Source organism: Lutra lutra, chromosome 7, assembly GCF_902655055.1.
Source record: "Lutra lutra chromosome 7, mLutLut1.2, whole genome shotgun sequence".
Classification (NCBI taxonomy): Eukaryota; Metazoa; Chordata; class Mammalia; order Carnivora; family Mustelidae; genus Lutra; species Lutra lutra.
In genome coordinates, this window is record NC_062284.1 from 113,707,552 (window position 1) to 113,726,991 (window position 19,440).

Here is a 19,440-nt window from a genome sequence, read left to right on the forward strand (position 1 = left end):
ACTGAACCAGGAAGAAATAGAAAGCCTGAACAGACCCATAACCAGTAAGGAGATTGAAACAGTCATCAAAAATCTCCAAACAAACAAAAGCCCAGGGCCAGATGGCTTCCCGGGGGAATTCTACCAAACATTTTTTTTTTTTTTTAAGATTTTATTTATTTGACAGAGAGAGAGAGATCACAAGTAGGCAGAAAGGCAGGAAGAGAGAGAGAGAGAGGGAGAAGCAGGCTTCCCGCCGAGCAGAGAGCCCGATGCGGGGCTCGATCCCAGAACCCTGAGATCGTGACCTGAGCTGAAGGCAGAGGCTTAACCCACTGAGCCACCCAGGTGCCCCTCTACCAAACATTTAAAGAAGAACTAATTCCTATTCTCCTGAAACTGTTCCAAAAAATAGAAATGGAAGGAAAACTTCCAAACTCATTTTATGAGGCCAGCATCACCTTGATCCCAAAACCAGACAAGGATCCCATCAAAAAAGAGAACTACAGACCAATATCCTTGATGAACACAGATGCAAAAATTCTCGCCAAAATACTAGCCAAAAGGATTCAACAGTACATTAAAAGGATTATTCACCACGACCAAGTGGGATTTATTCCAGGGCTGCAAGGTTGGTTCAACATCCGCAAATCAATCAATGTGATACAACACATTAATAAAAGAAAGAACAAGAACCATATGATACTCTCCATAGATGCTGAAAAAGCATTTGACAAAGTACAGCATCCCTTCCTGATCAAAACTCTTCAAAGGGTAGGGATAGACGGCACATACCTCAATATTATCAAAGCCATCTATGAAAAACCCACCGCAAATATCATTCTCACTGGAGAAAAACTGAAAGCTTTTCCGCTAAGGTCAGGAACACAGCAGGGATGTCCATTATCACCACTGCTATTCAACATTGTACTAGAAGTCCTAGCCTCAGCAATCAGACAACAAAAGGAAATTAAAGGCATCCAAATTGGCAAAGAAGAAGTCAAACTATCACTCTTTGCAGATGATATGATACTATATGTGGAAAACCCAAAAGACTCCACTCCAAAACTGCTAGAACTGGTTCAGGAATTCAGTAAAGTGTCAGGATATAAAATCAATGCACAGAAATCAGTTGCATTTCTCTACACCAACAACAAGACAGAAGAAAGAGAAATTAAGGAGTCCATCCCATTTACAATTGCACCCAAAACTATAAGATACCTAGGAATAAACCTAACCAAAGAGACTAAGAATCTATACACAGAAAACTATACTCATGAAAGAAATTGAGGAAGACACAAAGAAATGGAAAAATGTTCCATGCTCCTGGATTGGAAGAATAAATATTGTGAAAATGTCTATGCTACCTAAAGCAATCTACACATTTAATGCAATTCCTATCAAAGTACCATCCATTTTTTTCAAAGAAATGGAACAAATAATCCTAAAATTTATATGGAACCAGAAAAGACCTCGAATAGCCAAAGGAATATTGAAAAAGAAAGCCAAAGTTGGTGGCATCACAATTCCGGACTTCAAGCTCTATTACAAAGCTGTCATCATCAAGACAGCATGGTACTGGCACAAAAACAGACACATAGATCAATGGAACAGAATAGAGAGCCCAGAAATAGACCCTCAACTCTATGGTCAATTCATCTTCGACAAAGCAGGAAAGAATGTCCAATGGAAAAAAGACAATAAATGGTGTTGGGAAAATTGGACAGCCACATGCAGAAAAATGAAATTGGATCATTTCCTTACACCACACACGAAAATAGACTCAAAATGGATGAAGGACCTCAGTGTGAGAAAGGAATCCATCAAAATCCTTGAGGAGAGCACAGGCAGCAACCTCTTCGACCTCAGCCGCAGCAACATCTTCCTAGGAACATCACCAAAGGCAAGGGAAGCAAGGGCAAAAATGAACTATTGGGATTTTATCAAGATCAAAAGCTTTTGCACAGCAAAGGAAACAGTGAACAAAACCAAAAGACAACTGACAGAATGGGAGAAGATATTTGCAAATGACATATCAGATAAAGGGCTAGTGTCCAAAATCTATAAAGAACTTAGCAAACTCAACACCCAAAGAACAAATAATCCAATCAAGAAATGGGCAGAGGACATGAACAGACATTTCTGCAAAGAAGACATCCAGATGGCCAACAGACACATGAAAAAGTGCTCCATATCACTCAGCATCAGGGAAATACAAATCAAAACCACAATGAGATATCACCTCACACCAGTCAGAATGGCTAAAATGAACAAGTCAGGAAATGACAGATGCTGGCGAGGATGCGGAGAGAGGGGAACCCTCCTACACTGTTGGTGGGAATGCAAGCTGGTGCAACCACTCTGGAAAACAGCATGGAGGTTCCTCAAAATGTTGAAAATAGAACTACCCTATGACCCTGCAATTGCACTGCTGGGTATTTACCCTAAAGATACAAACGTAGTGATCCGAAGGGGCACGTGCACCCGAATGTTTATAGCAGCAATGTCTACAATAGCCAAAGTATGGAAAGAACCTAGATGTCCATCAACAGACGAATGGATAAAGATGTGGTATATATACACAATGGAATACTATGCAGCCATCACAAGAAATGAGATCTTGCCATTTGCGACGACGTGGATGGAACTAGAGGGTATCATGCTTAGCGAAATAAGTCAATCGGAGAAAGACAACTATCATATGATCTCCCTGATATGAGGGAGAGGAGATGCAACATGGGGGGTTGAGGGGGTAGGAGAAGAATAAATGAAACAAGATGGGATTGGGAGGGAGAGAAACCATAAGTGACTCTTAATCTCACAAAACAAACTGAGGGTTGATGGGGGGAGGGGGGTTGGGAGAGGGGGGGTGGGGTTATGGATATTGGGGAGGGTATGTGCTATGATGAGTGCTGTGAAGTGTGTAAACCTGGCGATTCGCAGGCCTGTACCCCTGGGGATAAAAATATATGTTTATAAAAGAAAAAAAAAAAAGAAGGCAGTCCAATTACAAATAAATTATCTGTATGTAGATCACATAGTTATGAATAGAGAGGTTAAAATTTGGACACAAGACAGAAAAGTCTACCAAAATTCTTGTGAGAATGTAATGCCTAGTGGCTTATGTACCTTGTACCAATTTTCCTGCCTGCTGGTCTAGTGGTTTTCCTCTCAGTCTAAGTGGGGTTACAGAAGTCTGTGACAAGATGTTGGAGAGAAGATTGGCTGGCATTTAGGAATATTGTCTGAAAATTAAGCTTTTGCTGAGTTGGCATATGCTCTAGCCAACCTGTTTACTGAAGTGATGCTAAACTTAAGGAGGTGTAGTAGGTTTATTATTGTAAATATTTTTAAAGTCTTGAACAGAGAAGACTAATTGGATTTAATGTGTGGGTTTACACATGTATAAACAATCTGCCTACTTATACCTAAGAAATGGCTTGATGAAAAGCTGTTGTCATCCAGTAAAATATTTTTCTTGTCTAAAATATGTTCAAGTGGGGAGCCTGGGTGGCTCAGTCCGTTGGGCATCCGACTCTTGATTTCTGCCTGGGTCGTGGTCTTGGGGTTGTGGGATTGGCCCTGAGTGGGGCTGTGCAGTCAGCCTGGAGTCTGTTTTTCTCTCTTTCCCTCTGCCCCTGCCCCTGCTTGTGCATGCTTTCTCTCTAAAATAAATCTTTTAAGAAATAATGAAATATGTTGAAGGATTTTTAAAATAGGAGAATCAAGTTAATAATGGATTTTTAAAATAGAATCAATGCTAAGAATTAATATGCATGTACGTATTTTTTAGTTTTAAAACTTGCATACGGTATATCCCACTTAAAACTCGGAACAAGCCTATGAATAAGTTTTCCAAAGAAATCTGAGGTTCAGAGAGAGAAACTGACTAGGCTTAAACCATAAAACCAGAACAAGTGGCAGCGGCAGAATTAAAATTCAGTTTCTGGTCTTTAAATCCAGTATATTCTTATTTGCTGTGATTTTCAACATTTTTTGAGTAGTAACAGATACTACCATTTTCTCGAAATGAATCCTCATAAAGAATTAATTCCTAATTCTTTTATTTTTGTGACTGGTTATAAGGACTGAAAACCCACGTAGTCTTCCTCACTTAATGTGATTTTATCCTATAGATGCCTTTGCTGCTAATTAAAGTTTCTTTTTCATTAGGTATCTCCTGCTTCTCATAAACTCCTAAAAGTGAATTGTCCCTGACAATGCTGCCTTAATCTCAACTGAGATTTCTTTAGCAGTTAACTAGGAAGTTATTTCAATCTCCTGTATTGATTATAAAGTACTGTGTTGAGACAACTATTCATCTTTATACCTTAAGGAACCTATTCTCTACCAGACAAGTACCTAAAACTTCCTTACTTCCCACTTGGTTAAACTTTCCAATACATAGTTTTTCTCAGCTGTAGAATTAAACAGTATGCTTCAAATTCTTGGGAGGGTTGTTGTTTTTTTTTAATACCTTGATTTTCTCAACATTATCTATAAAATGAAAGTACTTAATCTATATAGCCAAATAATGTTGTACACTTACAAGATATTATATTGTGTATAGATTGGAAGCGGGCTATGTAAAATCTACTATTATATTTTAATTCTTATACTTTTTTTCCCCATCTTTCCCCTTAGATTCCCTTCATGGATACATTTCGTAGCATTATTATGTGATGTGAGAAGTTTTTTGTTTTTTTGTTTTTTTTTTGAAGTAACATGGATTTTATACTACAGAATCAAGAGATTGGCTTTATGGGAGAAATTGATTTATAAAAAGTGGTACAGGTTTTTGTAGATAACCATGACAACATCCCATATGAATGGGCATGTTACTGAGGAATCAGACAGCGAAGTAAAAAATGTTGATCTTGCATCACCAGAGGAACCTCAGAAGCATCGAGAGATGGCTGTTGACTGCCCCGGAGATTTGGGCGCCAGGATGATGCCAGTGCGTCGAAGTGCACAGCTGGAGCGCATTCGGCAGCAACAGGAAGACATGAGGCGCAGGCGAGAAGAAGAAGGGAAAAAACAAGAACTTGACCTTAATTCTTCCATGAGACTTAAGAAACTAGCCCAGATTCCTCCAAAGACTGGAATAGATAACCCTATATTTGACACAGAGGAAGGAATTGTCTTAGAAAGTCCTCATTATGCTGTGAAAATATTAGGTAAGTAAGTACAGCAGTAAAATAGAAAATGCTTTACTTTCGTTTCTCTTGCCTTAACATGAACATGTACAGGAAGGAAGAAGAGTATAATAGAATGTTAAGTAGTAGCAGTTTGAATTCAGACCAAGATAAGTTCTTTTCTTGCAAAGGCCATATAACCAATCATCATCATTGTTTACTTTTAATCACATAGAGCTAAAGAGTGTGGCTAAAATGTTCATTCACTGCAACATGGATTTTAGATATAATCTTTGAATTAATAATTTCTACATGTGGGCTAACATAGCCTTGAAATTCACCTTTTATTTCAAACTCAAACTTTTATATCAAAATTACTGAAAAGCAGTTTCAGATTTTGAATTTCTGATTGCCTTGAAGTTTGTAAAATTGTAATGAAATTACTATCTGTAGCTTATAATCTATTTGGTTTTCTTTAATTAATGACTGCCAATAAGAAGAAGTGGAGCTGTTCCTATGGCATCATATACATAAAACACGGCTCAAAACTTCCAAATTCCATTCTGTAGGACAAAAAAAAACTAGTGCCATGAGTTATTAGTAGATATAAACAAAAATAAATCTGTGACCAAATAAATTTTGAGAACAATGGGTTAAATAAGTTAAACCTCTTATTACAGGACTTCAGACCCTTTAGAGTGCTAATATGCATTATGAATCTGCAATGGAGATTCAAATATATGTTTCCAGACTTAGAATATTTTATCATTGAACTTACTGTCTTCCCTTCCTACGCATAAATGCACACATGTGTGTATACACACTCACACACACACACACACACACACACACAAAATTGATCAGTGAACTGGTGTTAGGGATATATGTTAATTTGTGTCTCTTAAAACCAGGCTAACCGGGGGTCCCTGGGTGGCTCAGTGAGTTAAAGCCTCTGCCTTCGGCTCAGGTCATGATCCCAGGGTCCTGAGATCAAGCCCTGCATCAGGCTCTCTGCTCAGTGGGGAGCCTGTTTCCTCCTCTCTCTCTGCCTGCCTCTCTGCCTACTTGTGATCTCTGTCTGTCAAATAAATAAATAAAATCTTAAAAAAAAAAAACAGGCTAACCAAAGTTAAGTATTCTATTTCGCATTTATTATTTATAGATGTGAAAATAGAGCTACTTCCACTTTTCTGTGGAAAGAGAGACTTTTCATTGTTGTTTTGCCATTCATTTAAGTGTCTATTGAGCTCTGTACTCATACCATCCTGTGTGATATCAACAGTAATTCTATTTTTTTTTAAAGATTTTATTTATTTATTTGACAGAGAGATCACAAGTAGCAGAGAGGCAGGCAGAGAGAGAGGGGGAAGCAGGGCCCCCGCCGAGCAGAGAGCCCAATGCGGGGCTTGATCCCAGGACCCTGGGATCATGACCTAAGCTTAACCCACTGAGCCACCCAGGCGCCCCTACAGTAATTCTATTTAACAGGACTCTATGATCTCCATTTTGGAAATAAATTGAAATTGAGTTAACTCAGTGTTTAAGATTTCAAGCTAAGTGGTAGGGCCAAGTTTGAATTTGCTTGATATAGATATGCAGTTGATGTACTTCAGAGAGTTTAAGAATGATGTCCACCGTGCTCTTCACTCACTGGATCAGAGCTCTTGCTACTAGGAATGGAACACTTTTTTGTAGTTTTCCCAAAATACCATATATACTAGATTTGTTCCTCCCAAAGTCTCTTTGTTCTAAGTCTGAAGCAGTTTCTACTGTATCCCATCATCATCTTCATTAAAATATATTAAGGAACCATGTTTCGTGAGAGAAAGTAATGTTTATGCTTCTCTGTATTTTAAATCAGATGTGTTCAGTGATAGTGAAGTCTGGTAAATGCCTTCAGGTATTATAACTATAGTGAAAACAGGGAGAGAGCATCTCCCTTGTTGTCCTACCCACCACTATCTTGCAGTGTATTCAATAAACTTCTCTCTCCTTTAAAAAGATAATTATAGTGAAAACAGAAAAAATACATATTTTCAAAATATATTTACCTGAAAGGATTTTATGCTCTATTTTCCAAAGAGTTTTGTTAGAGTAAAAATATTTAATTCCTGATTACCTCTTACTGGCCCTCATCTCCCACCACTCTGTTGTTTTTGTTTTTGTTTTTATTTATTTGAGATAGGGAACATGAGCAGGGCGGGAGGGGCAGAGGAAGGCAGTGAAACAGGCTCAGCACTGAGCAGGGAGCCCGACACAGGCCTGGATCCCAGGACCCTGGGATCGTGACTTGAGCTGAAGGCAGATGCTTAAACAGCTAAGCCACCCAGGCGTCCCTCCATTGTTTTTTATTCAAATATTGTTGTAAATATTCTCTGACTTGGAGAATGAGTACATTGTAATGTACAAAGCCTAGACTGATTTTTCCTTTTTATTGGTTTTTGTTTAAATTTCCTTCAGATTAATGTATTTGTCCATTTGCTTTATTTAGATCAGGCAGAAAAATCCATCTAATAGATAATATTCATGTACCCTCAGTAAAGAAACAAATACAGCTTAAGCCAGATTTGCCTTAGTGAAACTTTTTTTCTTGCCTAAGCACAGAAGATTGGAGACATTTCTCTCAAATTTTTTTGCTTTTTTTGATTTCTGTTTATATGTTACTTGTCTAACTTTCCTGCAAGTGTAGATTAAAGGACAGCTGTATTTTCTTCAGCTTGCAATCCACTATGGTTTTCAAAAATACCTTTGTGCAATACCTTGAATTTAAGGTTATTTTACGTATTTTGTTTTAGAGTAGTTCAAAATGTTTTACCAGCAGGGCAGTAGTTCAAAATATAGTACCAACAGGGCATCAGTAGCTGTCCCTGTAATTACCAGGTGCCACCCAGGTGGCACCTGGGTGGCACAATTGGTTAAGTGTCTGACTCTCAGTTTCTGTTCAGGTCATGATCTCAGGGTCATGAGATCGAACCCCCCACCAACCCTCTGAATCAGGTTCCACGCTCAGCACAGAGCCTGCTTGAGATTCTCTCTCCCTTTCACTCTGCCCCCCCTCATGTTCTCTCTCTCTCAAATAAGTCTTTTTTTTTAATGTAACAGGTATCTGTAATTTAATTTTTGAATAGGGGGATACTTAATATTTTGAGAAATAAGTAATATATTTAATGTTGATAGACTCAACACAAATGTGTTAATTTTAGGAAACAAAAAGTTAGTGAAAGTTACAGAGTTATTGCCAGTCAAAGCTTCACTTTTGGATGTACTGAGTTTTAAGTTTTCATTTTAAAATGAAGCGTAATAGCTTTGTACCAAACATTTTTTCCCTGTACCATTTGCTAACACATCAAACTACAACAGAAGTACTCCCTTAAAGTTATGTCTCCCTGCCAGCATTTTGATTAATAAACACATGCCAGAGGCAACTTCTCAGCCTTTTTCACAGCCAGAAACAGCCACCTTTGTTTTAAATGAGGAAAGGATGCAACAACGGATTTCTTTCTTTGAAAGAGAACCATCAGTTTCCAATGATACATCATCATTTATCTGTGAGTAGAGAAAATACTATTTTAAGAATTGAAAGCGTGTTTGGAAGGTTGGATACCATGGGTAGTTGTTTTTAGTGAAAGGATTTATAAACTACGCACTGTTTAATAATAAAAATGCAGGGATGGAATTGATAGAAAATATTTAGAAAGGATGAACTGAACTTGCTTGTTTAAAAGCAGTCAGAATCTTATTAAAAGGGGCACCTGGTTGGCTCAGTCTGTTAAGCATCTGCCTTTGGCTCAGGTCATGATCCCAGAGTCCTGGGATCAAACCCCGAATCAGGCTCCCTACTCAGCAGGAATCTGCTTCTCCCTCTGCCCCTCATCCCACTCGTGCTCTCTCAAATAATAAAATCTTTTTTAAAAATTTTAGAATCTTATTAAAAGTTAGAAACTGGTGATTGAGAATTTAATTTCAAATAAATGATATTAATATTATAAATTATAATAATTTTGATATATTAGGGAAGCTTTCCTTAAAATTGGCATGAGTTCTTAAAACTTGGCTTTGCTTCAAATAAAATCTCATTGTCTTTGTTCTCTTTCATAAGCAAAACAAACTACTTTGTGAGGGAAATTCTGAGAAAATAACAAAGCAGGTTAGAGTAGGATGAAGAAGAGTAGAATCATTTTTCAGATGCCTCTTGATTGCAGGTGCCACTGCTTTTGTTTTTGTATTCACATAGAAGTAGTTTTGGTCCAGGGTTACAGACAAGTAAATATTTAAGAATAGAATATTTAAAAGGAATAAAGGAGGAAACATTGTCATCTGTCACATATGAAGAGGCCTTAGGAAAGGCATATCCACCCACCCATACACACCAGTGATGAGCTATCTGTTTTGTGGTTAATAAGGAGACCCTTGAAATTTGTGATTAGGGGCTTTCTAATTCATACCGGATGCTATTAATGTGAAGATAAAAGGTACCCCAAAGGGCAGAAAACTAGGGTGAGTAAAATACTTCATTATATTAATTAATAGCATGTTTCAGTCTTGATTAGTGTCTACATATTTTTGCCATGTCTCTGAATATTCAGAGGTAAAGTCAGTAATAGTATTCCTGTATTTGATGTCACAAAGTAAAATACATCTTCCAGATTTCTTTCTGTTACTGACTTCTGACTAACCATGGGATATACTAGAATTTTGCTAGACTGTGGTAAACGTTTTTAAAGATTGGCTTTCAGTAAAGTTTATTTAAAGTCAACAAACACAATTCCAATGCCAATAAACCTTGAGTTCAGCTTACTTCTGAAAAGCTAGTAATTATTATTAAATTTTTCCTCAGCTGCTATAGATGTTTCCAAGCTCTTTTAGTCATTCTTTGAGGAACTTTATTTTCCTGGGAGTAGCATAATTAGACTTATGGGTACTAGATTTAATGTTTAAAATGTTGGGTCTGTTTGAAAATTTTCTGATTTGTTCAGATTGCTAAAATTAGAGCTAATCTAGATTAAAGATTAGAAAATTAATTATAATATATGTAGTCATGTAATGTTTGGTTGTTAAATGTGCATAATTCTACTGAGAAATAATTAACCGCTATACCAGTCGTTGACACATTGCATCAAAACTTCATTCTACTTATTAAGTAATAATTGATTTTAGCTTTTGCCCTTTTGCAAAGACTTGCATCATTATATCATGATATGTTCAGAAGTACAGGACATCTTTCAGTATTGGAAAGGGATGTCTAGAGTCAGATGTAGAGTTTAAATACTTTTTATTTTCATATAGTTGCTATTGACTTTAGACAGTTTACTTAACTTTTCTAAGCCTCAGCTTCTGGATTTTCTTGAGGATCAAGTGAAAAATTGTAAATAAGTATGTGGCACACTGTACATTTGACTAAAATTTAGTTTGTTTTTTTAAGATTTTTTTTTTTTTTTGACAGAGAGAGATCACAAGTAGACGGAGAGGCAGGCAGAGAGAGAGATAGAGAGAAGCAGGCTTCTTGCTGAGAAGAGAGCCCAATGTGGGACTCGATCCCAGGACCCTGAGATCATGACCTGAGCCGAAGGCAGCGGCTTAACCCACTGAGCCACCCAGGCGCCCTAGTTTGTTTTTTATTTTATTTATTTATATGGGGGGGCAGGAGGAGGAGCAGAGGGGAAAAGAATCTCAAGCAGATTCCATGCTGAGCGCGGAGCCGAACATGGCCTCAAATCTCACAACCCTGAGGTCATAACCTGAGCAGAAACCAAGCGATACTTTACCAGCTGAGCCACCCGGGCACCCTAAAATTGAACTTTTGTAAGAACTGGAAGCCATCAGAGATCGTCTAACCTTTTAGTCCATGAAGTTAATTTGTGGATCTTAACCAGTAAATTTTCATTTTTTTTTTTTAAGTAACAGATTTATTAAGATATAATTCATATGGTGGCCTGGGTGGCCGCTAAGCATCCAACTCTTGGTTTCAGCTCAGGTCATTATTTCAGGGTCATGAGATTGAGCCCTGTGTTGGTCTCTGAGCTTTTCTCCCTTTGTCCCTCTCCCTCTGCCCCTAACCCACTCACTTGCACACACACACTCTCTCTCTCTCTCTCTAAAATAAATAAATCTTAAAAAAAAAAAAAGATATTCATATACCATAAAATTAACTCTTTTAAAGGTGTGTAATTCATGAGTTTTTAGTTTATTCGTAAGATTGGCAACCATCACCACTGTATAATTTCGGATTGTTTTCATTAAAAGAAACTACCCATTAGCAGTCACTCCCTAGTCTCTCCTCTCCTTAACAACACTAGTCTACTTTCTGTTTATAGATTTATTTGGGACATTTCCTATAAGTCAGTCATACAATACATGACCTTTTGTGACTGGCTTATTTTTATGTAGCTTATTATTTTCAGGGTTCATTGTGTTATAGCATGGACTAGTACTTCATTCCTTTCCATGGCTGAATACTCTGTTCTATGGACATGCCACATTTTGTTTATCCATTCATCTGCTGATGGAACGTTTGGGTTGTTTCCAGCTTTTGGCTTGTTGTAATAGTGTTATGAATACTCACATACAAGTTTCTGTTTGAACACCTATTTTTTATTTCTTTTGGGTATATACCTAGGAATGGAATTGCTGATCATATGGTAATTCTGTGTTTAAGTTATTGAGGATTCCAGAATATCTGTACTGTTTTGTGTTCTTACCAGCAATGTGTGAAGATTCCAGTTTCTGTACATCCTTGCTTCTACTTGTATTTTATGTCTTTTAATTTTAGCCATCCTGCCAATCAGTAACTTGTTAAGAGCTAGAATAAAATAGAAAACATTAAAATATATTGCGCATAGGTGTTTATAAATCTTATATTTCAAATAGGTTTGTATATGCTGGGTTAAAATAAAATATATATACTTTTTATTTACTTATTTATTTTAAAGGTTCTATTTATTTATTTGACAGAGAGAGAGATCATAAGTAGGCAGAGAGGCGGCGGGTGGGGGGGCATGGAAGCAGGCTCCCTGCTGAGCAGAGAGCCTGATGCATGGCTTGATCCCAGGACCCTGAGAACATGACCTGGGCTGAAGGCAGAGGCTTAACCCATTGAGCCACCCAGGCGCCCCTATATACTTTTTAATGAATTGCCAACAGAAGTTTGAGAAATACTATCCTACTCAAACCCACTCATTTTATAGAAAGGCCCAGAGACTTGTAGTGAGTTGTCCAGTGACATATAATGCAACTAAAAAGTGATGGAGCAATAATTAGGACCCAGGTATTCTCAGCCCAGATTTGGGGCTTTAGTTACAGTTTTTCATTGTCTTACCATTTTCAGAGGTAAGATTTTTCTGTGCTGTGTCTCTTAACTGTCTTTGCCTATATACTTAACTGGTATTTGTTTTTAATTTGTAACCCAATTTGTTAATGAGTAATTACTGTTCAGGATTTTTCACGAGCTTCTGATATTTTTTTTTAAATATCATTTTGACTTGGCCCACTGATGACCAAAATTCAAAGATCTGAATTTTTTGTTCTTAAATTTGGAAAGAAAAAAGAAGTCTACCTTTGTTTAAGCAAAGCTTTCCTGAATGAATGTTCTAATTTTGATTCAGCAGATAGATATACTGGAAACTGATAGTGTCCTCATACTCAGAAATACTAAGGTCCTCATCTGAATATTCAGTTTGACTGTCTAATTTAGGAGAAAAGAAATATTTAAAAGTTTCAGGAAAAAAGTTATAAAGTTAGTTGAATCCTAGAAATTTCTGAGGATAGGTTAAAGAAATTGTATTATTTGAACAATGAGATAGAAGATTCTTATGCTAGAATAGATCTCTAGGAACTATCTCCATTGGGGTAAATGATAGCATAAGTTAAAAGAAGCAAAGTTAATCCAGGATAGGTGGTTATCACCATTACTTTGAAAGTTCCTAAGAACTTTCAAGATGGAGATTCCTTAGCTTCTTTGGGTAATTTTATTTTTTAACCTTAAAGCTAAAAATTTCTCCCATAGGACTGTTTAGAATCTTGGGTATTTAAAGATAGAATTTTAGATAGAGCAACTCTTGGTTTTTGCTTCCTGTTGCCTAATTTAAATCTTCATTCTTGTATCTTAGGCTACCAGGAGAGGGCCAAAGAGAAAGGAGAAGGTTCAGGAGGTAGATTTGTGGATTTATGTGTATGTTTGTATTTATCTGATTAATTGTATTCCAATGCCAAATATAATTTTTAGGTAATATGTAACAGATAATATAATAATAGGTAATATGATACATTTAGATAAATAATTTAAGTGTTATAAGAAATGTTAGAGAAGATGATGGGAACTTAAAATAATTTCTATTGAGCATTGAGTAAGAGGAAATAGATCTAACTGTGGGACAAAGAATTTAAACTAGAGCTAAAGAACTTTCTTTTAGGGAAGCTGTAGCAGACTAGAATTTATCATGAAAGCCACATTTGCTGTACTTGCCTTTGCCTTCTCCTCTGCTGTGTCGCCTTTTCTGCCCTCCCTCTCTCCTGCCTTACTATGGTTATGTCTCTGCTGCAGTACTCCCTTCTTTGTCCACTTCCCTCTCTGCACTGTGTCATTCTTTCTCACTAGCCCTGTTATTCTCCTTATATCTTTCTATTTTTCTGTCCATCTCGCTGTTTATCCTTTTGTTTTCCCTGTTGTGTCTCTGCTTATGGGAGTGGGAAAAGGAGTCTGTATTCTCTGAATTCTGTCCTCTCTTTATTGTGTATCTTCGTTGTTAATTATAGAAGAGGGTGTGTATTTCACAGAACTGATTTGGTTGTATCTGATTGGATTTTTAAAAATGCCTTCTGGAATTGTACAGAATGTTTCGTTTGTTGTAAGTGAACAAATATAACCTGCATCAGGCAATGGAACATTTCTTTAAGTGTCTACAAAAATAACTGTTCTTGAATAATGATTATTTGTAAAGTGCTTTTAAAGATGTACAATATAAGGGTGCCTGGGTGGCTCAGTTGGTTAAGTATCTGACTTCAGCTCAGGTCATGATCTCAGGGTTCTGGGTTCGATCTCCACATCAGGCTCCCCACTCAGCAGAGTCTGCTTGTCCCTTTCCCTCTGCGCCTCCTCACACTTGAGCTCACTCTCTCTGTCTCTCTCTCTCTTTCAAATAAATAAAATCTTAATTAAAAAAAAAAAGATGTACCATATAGGACCTAAGAGTTTTTTAACCTACAACTAAATATTCTGACCTTTGAAATTAAGAATTTTATATGAAACTTTTTGAAATGTGAATGAGAATGTGTGTCAAAGTGAGAAATTCCTGCGTTGGTGTTACTCACAGTAATTTTTCATTAGACATCAACTTTAATATCAAAGAAAAGACCCTTTGTCAGAAATACATTGAGAATTTTCTAGTAAAGAACTGAGTAAACACTGAACTCATTTCATTTATCATGATCAGTATTTTAAGACTAATGCTGTAGGTATCTGTTGCTTTCTATGTGATTTTAAAACTTATTGGACAGAGGCAGCATCATTTTTAATGTCTTTAAAATTGATAAGCCTTTTTTAAAAAAGGCTTTTAAGAAAACACTAATTTCATCAGAGGGTTTGTATCACTTAGTATTTTGTATTTTCTCTTTAAATACTCATTTGTTTCAACTACATATAGTTTAGTCCTTATCTTCCAGTCAATCTACATATATTTAATGAAGTTTTAAAAATTCACTGAGTGTCTGCTGACTTAATCTTTTCTACTTGTTCACCAGACATTTTTAATGAAAACCTTTGGATCTGAAGGATGAGAGTACTTTGAGCAGCTTTTCTGCATGGAATTATAAAAGTAGCATTTGCAGGGTGACTAAAACACATGGATTATATGCATTATATGTATGAAGATGCACAAACAGCTAGAGAAAATTCCTTCTAAAGATATGTGGTAAGATAGCTAGAAGGAATAAGCTCCTCTGAATACTGACCTGTGTACATTACATGCTGCTGTACTGGGCAAAAGACATCTCGGGACAGCTTTTCCAAAACAGATAAACAACATAAGCAAGCCCTAGAATCCGGGTGGGGCGGAGGAGGGAGTTTATCTTCTTTTATTCCCTTGGTGTGGCAGAAAATCATTGCCTTAAAAGTTTGAAGAAGTGGATTCTTCATCCAGGTGCCATTTTTTGTTTATGGCTTAATTTTCTCCAGAGATTTGATCTGAATTATGTATGTTTCTAGTTTGGAGGGTTTGAGATTGTTTTTTAAATTGGGAAATGTTTGTCAGGGTTTTTATGAGGATTAAATAAAATCCCACATATGCATATAATATGGTATTCTATATATTATTATTTAGTAATGGAGTGACTAAAATGTAATTTGGGCCAAATATATATTTGTAGTTTTTCAAAAATGGTTGGCAGTGTTTAATTTTAAAAGCTGAGCTTAAGTACAAGTGATCTCAATTCAGTCTGATAATATTGATTGATGTAATAAGTCTAAAGAAAATTCTTTTTTTTTTTTTTAAGACATCTATTTATTTATTTGACAGAGAGAGGGAGAGAGAGAGATCACAAGTAGGCAGAGAGGCAGGCAGAAAGAGAGGAGGAAGCAGGCTCCCTGCTGAGCAGAGAGCCCGATGTGGGGCTCGATCCAAGGACCCTGAGACCATGACCTGAGCTGAAGGCAGAGGCTTTAACCCACTGAGCCACCCAGGTGCCCCTAAAGACAATTCTTTTTTTTTTTTTTTTAATATTTTTTTATTTATTTGACACAGAGAGAGAGAGATCACAAGCAGGCAGAGCAGCAGGCAGAGAGAGAGGGGGAAGCAGGCTCCCTATAGAGCAGAGAGCCCGATGCAGGGCTCCATCCCAGGACCCCAAGACCATGACCTGAGCTGAAGGCAGCAGCTCAACCCACCGAGCCACCCAGGCACCCCCCCGTAAAGACAAGTCTTAAGAAAGATAATTTCATTGGAAAATTTTACTAATTAAACAACTAAAATGTGACTAGGACTTAAAGAGGTGAAAAAGAATGTAAAAGTTGGAAAGAATGTTTAAATGTTTAAATTGGTCTTGATGTTAACCTAATGATCTTGAACGTTGAGCCCCGTTAAATGTTTTTATATTTCTGGCATTGGCAAGGTCCTTAGGTTTCCCACAATACATTACTTGTATAGGTAGGTACTAGGTCATTAGCCTGTTTGGGACTCTTTTGTATTATTATGCATTATAGCTTTCCTGTTCCTGTAGATCTGATCTTATTCCCTGACCTACTGAGTGAAAAACATTTCCAGTTTGGCCTGGAGTTGTTCGTTTTTTTTCCTCCTGAATCTTAAACTGCTCCATGGTCTTTGTGGCTTTAGAATTCAGTATGCACAAATAGCCAGATTTCAACTTTCTCTGGAACCTGCATTTCCTTACACTGTCCGTTTTTGGACTAACAACAAAATTTCCTATTTCCTATCTGAGCAGTGTCTGAACTATGAATTGATCTGAAATAAGGTCATTGATCTCAAGTTGCATCTCTCATTAAGTCGTTCCTAGTTTGAGTTACTCTTCCTTACTTTTCCTAGTTTTTCTCTATGATTTATGACTACACTATCTTATTTTATACTTAAAATATTCTAAATATGAGAATTATATGCTGTGCTTACCACAGAGCAAAAAAAGGCAACAAAAACTATTTGCCAACAAGGAAATAGAATAACTATAAAAAACAGAAAAACTCAAGATAGCAGTCATTTAGGATAGAAGAAAATAGGTTTGATTACCTTCATCTTAAGTATATCATGTCTTAAAATACTATAGTAACTGATGTAATAAAGCCTTTAAGTTAGTGGTTCTTAACCAGAGGGTACATTATAATAAATATAAAATCAATACATAACATTTATATTTAATGACATATCATTCAGGAAAACACAGAAGATTCTGATTGTATTTGAGGTAGAACTCAAGACATATCTTTGCAAATTCTCTTACTCTCATAAATATCCTCGATTAAAAAATCATTGCTCCAGGGGCACCTGGGTGGCTCAGTGAGTTAAGCCTCTGCCTTTGTTCGGCTCAGGTCCTGATTCCAGGGTCCTGGGATCAAGCCCCACATCGGGCTTTCTGCTCAGCAGGGAGCTTGCTTCCCTCTCTTTCTCTCTGCCTGCCTCTCTGCCTACTTGTGATCTCTCTCTCTCTCTCTCTGTCAAATAAATAAAATATTTAAAAAGTAAAATAAAAAATCATTGCTCTGATAAAGTAAGAAAAGGTAGTTATATTCATTATGTTCTGCATAAGACTTTAGGGATATTTATATAATCAGTATAATTCCAGTCATTAAGAAAAAAAAGAAAGAAAACTAATAGAAAAACAGGCAAAAGATAATTAGAAAGTAGATGAAAGAAGAAATACGAATGACTGCTAACCTTGTGGAAATATATTTAACCTCACTATTATTCAAAGAAACATTTTTTTTTCCTAACCAGATCACAAACAATTGAAAAATTAATAATCCTTAATTTGGTCTGTTTGTAGGAGCAGGCGCTCAAGTTAATTACTGATAGGAGTATGAGTTAGTAGCAGTCTGGAGGGCAATCTGTGAATATGTATCAAAGTTTTAAATGTTTTTATTATCTGTTCTGTAATTTTGGGTGTTTGTTCTAAAGAAATGAAAAATAACGGATTGCAAAACATTTACTATGTGACCTATGTAGTTAAATCAGCATTTTTTTAAAAAAAAGTTTGAAAGGCTGTATGGTATAACAAATTAACACCCGTAATTATGGCTGGAAGATAAAATAACAGCTTTTTTTTTTTTTTTTTAAACAATGTCAGTATCGTAGTGTCCTTATGGGTGACTTTGGTACCAGGAGAGATGAACACAGAAGTTCCTTTCCTTTAAAAGTTTCAGTGTTTTGGGGGTTGAAGAGATAATAGAGAGATGGTTATATTTTTGGGCTGACTAAAGTTGCTTATTGGTTACAGTCAGTAGTGAGATCTGAAGCCCTTGGTTTTTCTCATTGCCCTGACAACCAGTCTGAGCTCCTTTAAACGATTACTGAAATTTTAAACAGGAATCTCGTTATCCACCCAGTGAAGTCTAAGATAGCCCTCCTAAGATTGTAGATAATTACTGCCTTAACTGCTTTGTTGGTCTTGTGGTTCTTTTTCCTTTTAAGATTTTTTTTTTTTAAAGATTTTATTTATTTATTTGACAGATAGAGATCACAAGTAGAGAAGAGGCAGGCAGAGAGAGAGAGGAGGAAGCAGGGTCCCTGCTGAGCAGAGAGCCCGATGTGGGGCTCGATCCCAGGACCCTGAGATCATGACCTGAGCCGAAGGCAGAGGCTTTAACCCACTGAGCCACCCAGGCGCCCCTCCTTTTAAGATTTTTAAATGTTTTCCTGTTTTGCTCTAAAGATACTCTAAGCCCATCGAATTCTTTATACTCCTAGGAATTCTTTATACACTTAGGTAATTCTGTGCTAACCTCTTTGAATTTGATGGAATCTGATGTTCCATATTCTTTTTTTCCTCCCAGGTTTACTACATCATATTCGACAAATAAAATTATATGTATTTAAAGTGTACAACATGATTTGATGTATACATTATGAGATATCTAGCACAATTAAGTTAATTAACACATCCATAACTTCAGTTACTGTGTTTGTGTGTAGTATGGGAATGCTTAAGATCTATTTTGAGCAAAATTCAGGCACACAATGCAGTATTATTGACTACAGTCATCATATAGATCCTCAGAACTTACCTTAAAAGCAACAGTTTGTACTCAAACATCTCCCAGTTTTCCCTATCTATACTCTTTCTTTCTAAATATTATCTTAGCTTGTGGTTAAATTCTAGCTACTTCTCAAGTTTTATTTAGCTCTGGGTCACATGATTGACAGTTTCAACTTTCCAGTTTTTCCCCCTAGTTATTTGCTGCTTTTTAAATTACTGAAGAGCATATCTGTGTATTTTATAGGGACTAAATCTGTTTTGATTTGGGAGGAAAAGGGTAAGGAACCTCAAGATTTAACTGAAGAACTATTCAAGTCTGTGAAAGAATTTAAAGTAGTATTATTTAAGATACATGTATAAGAATCAGTGGCTTTTCTGCAAACTGTATGAAGAAAACTAACAAAAAGATTTAAGGTGAGAGGGTTTTTTCCATGTGACTGTGTATAAGACAGTAGTACCCACTGTAAGTTTTTCCCAGACTCATACAGGTTTAATTTCAGTCAGAATCTCAATAGACTTTTCTTTTTGGAGGAATGGGATAGTGTATGTAGTACCTTGAAAAAATTATTCTGTTACTCATTTTGAATAGTCAAGACATTTTTGAAATAATAATGAGCCAGGTACTTCTCATACC

At 36.5% G+C, this 19,440-nt stretch overlaps 1 protein-coding gene across 7 annotated transcripts in view; it reads left to right on the forward strand.

Moving 5' to 3' along the window:
• The window catches only part of PALS1 (protein associated with LIN7 1, MAGUK p55 family member), an 84,230-nt gene that overhangs the window by 23,826 nt on the left and 40,964 nt on the right, over positions 1 to 19,440 (forward strand). For 4 of the 7 annotated variants that reach the window (XM_047738418.1, XM_047738421.1, XM_047738419.1 and 1 more), the window contains one exon: positions 4,624 to 5,156. In XM_047738418.1, the coding sequence (XP_047594374.1) occupies positions 4,790 to 5,156 (367 nt within the window). In that variant the 5' untranslated portion in view covers positions 4,624 to 4,789. The remainder of the gene's footprint in view (positions 1 to 4,623; positions 5,157 to 19,440) is intronic. The other 3 variants (XM_047738424.1, XM_047738422.1, XM_047738423.1) reach the window with 1 other exon arrangement.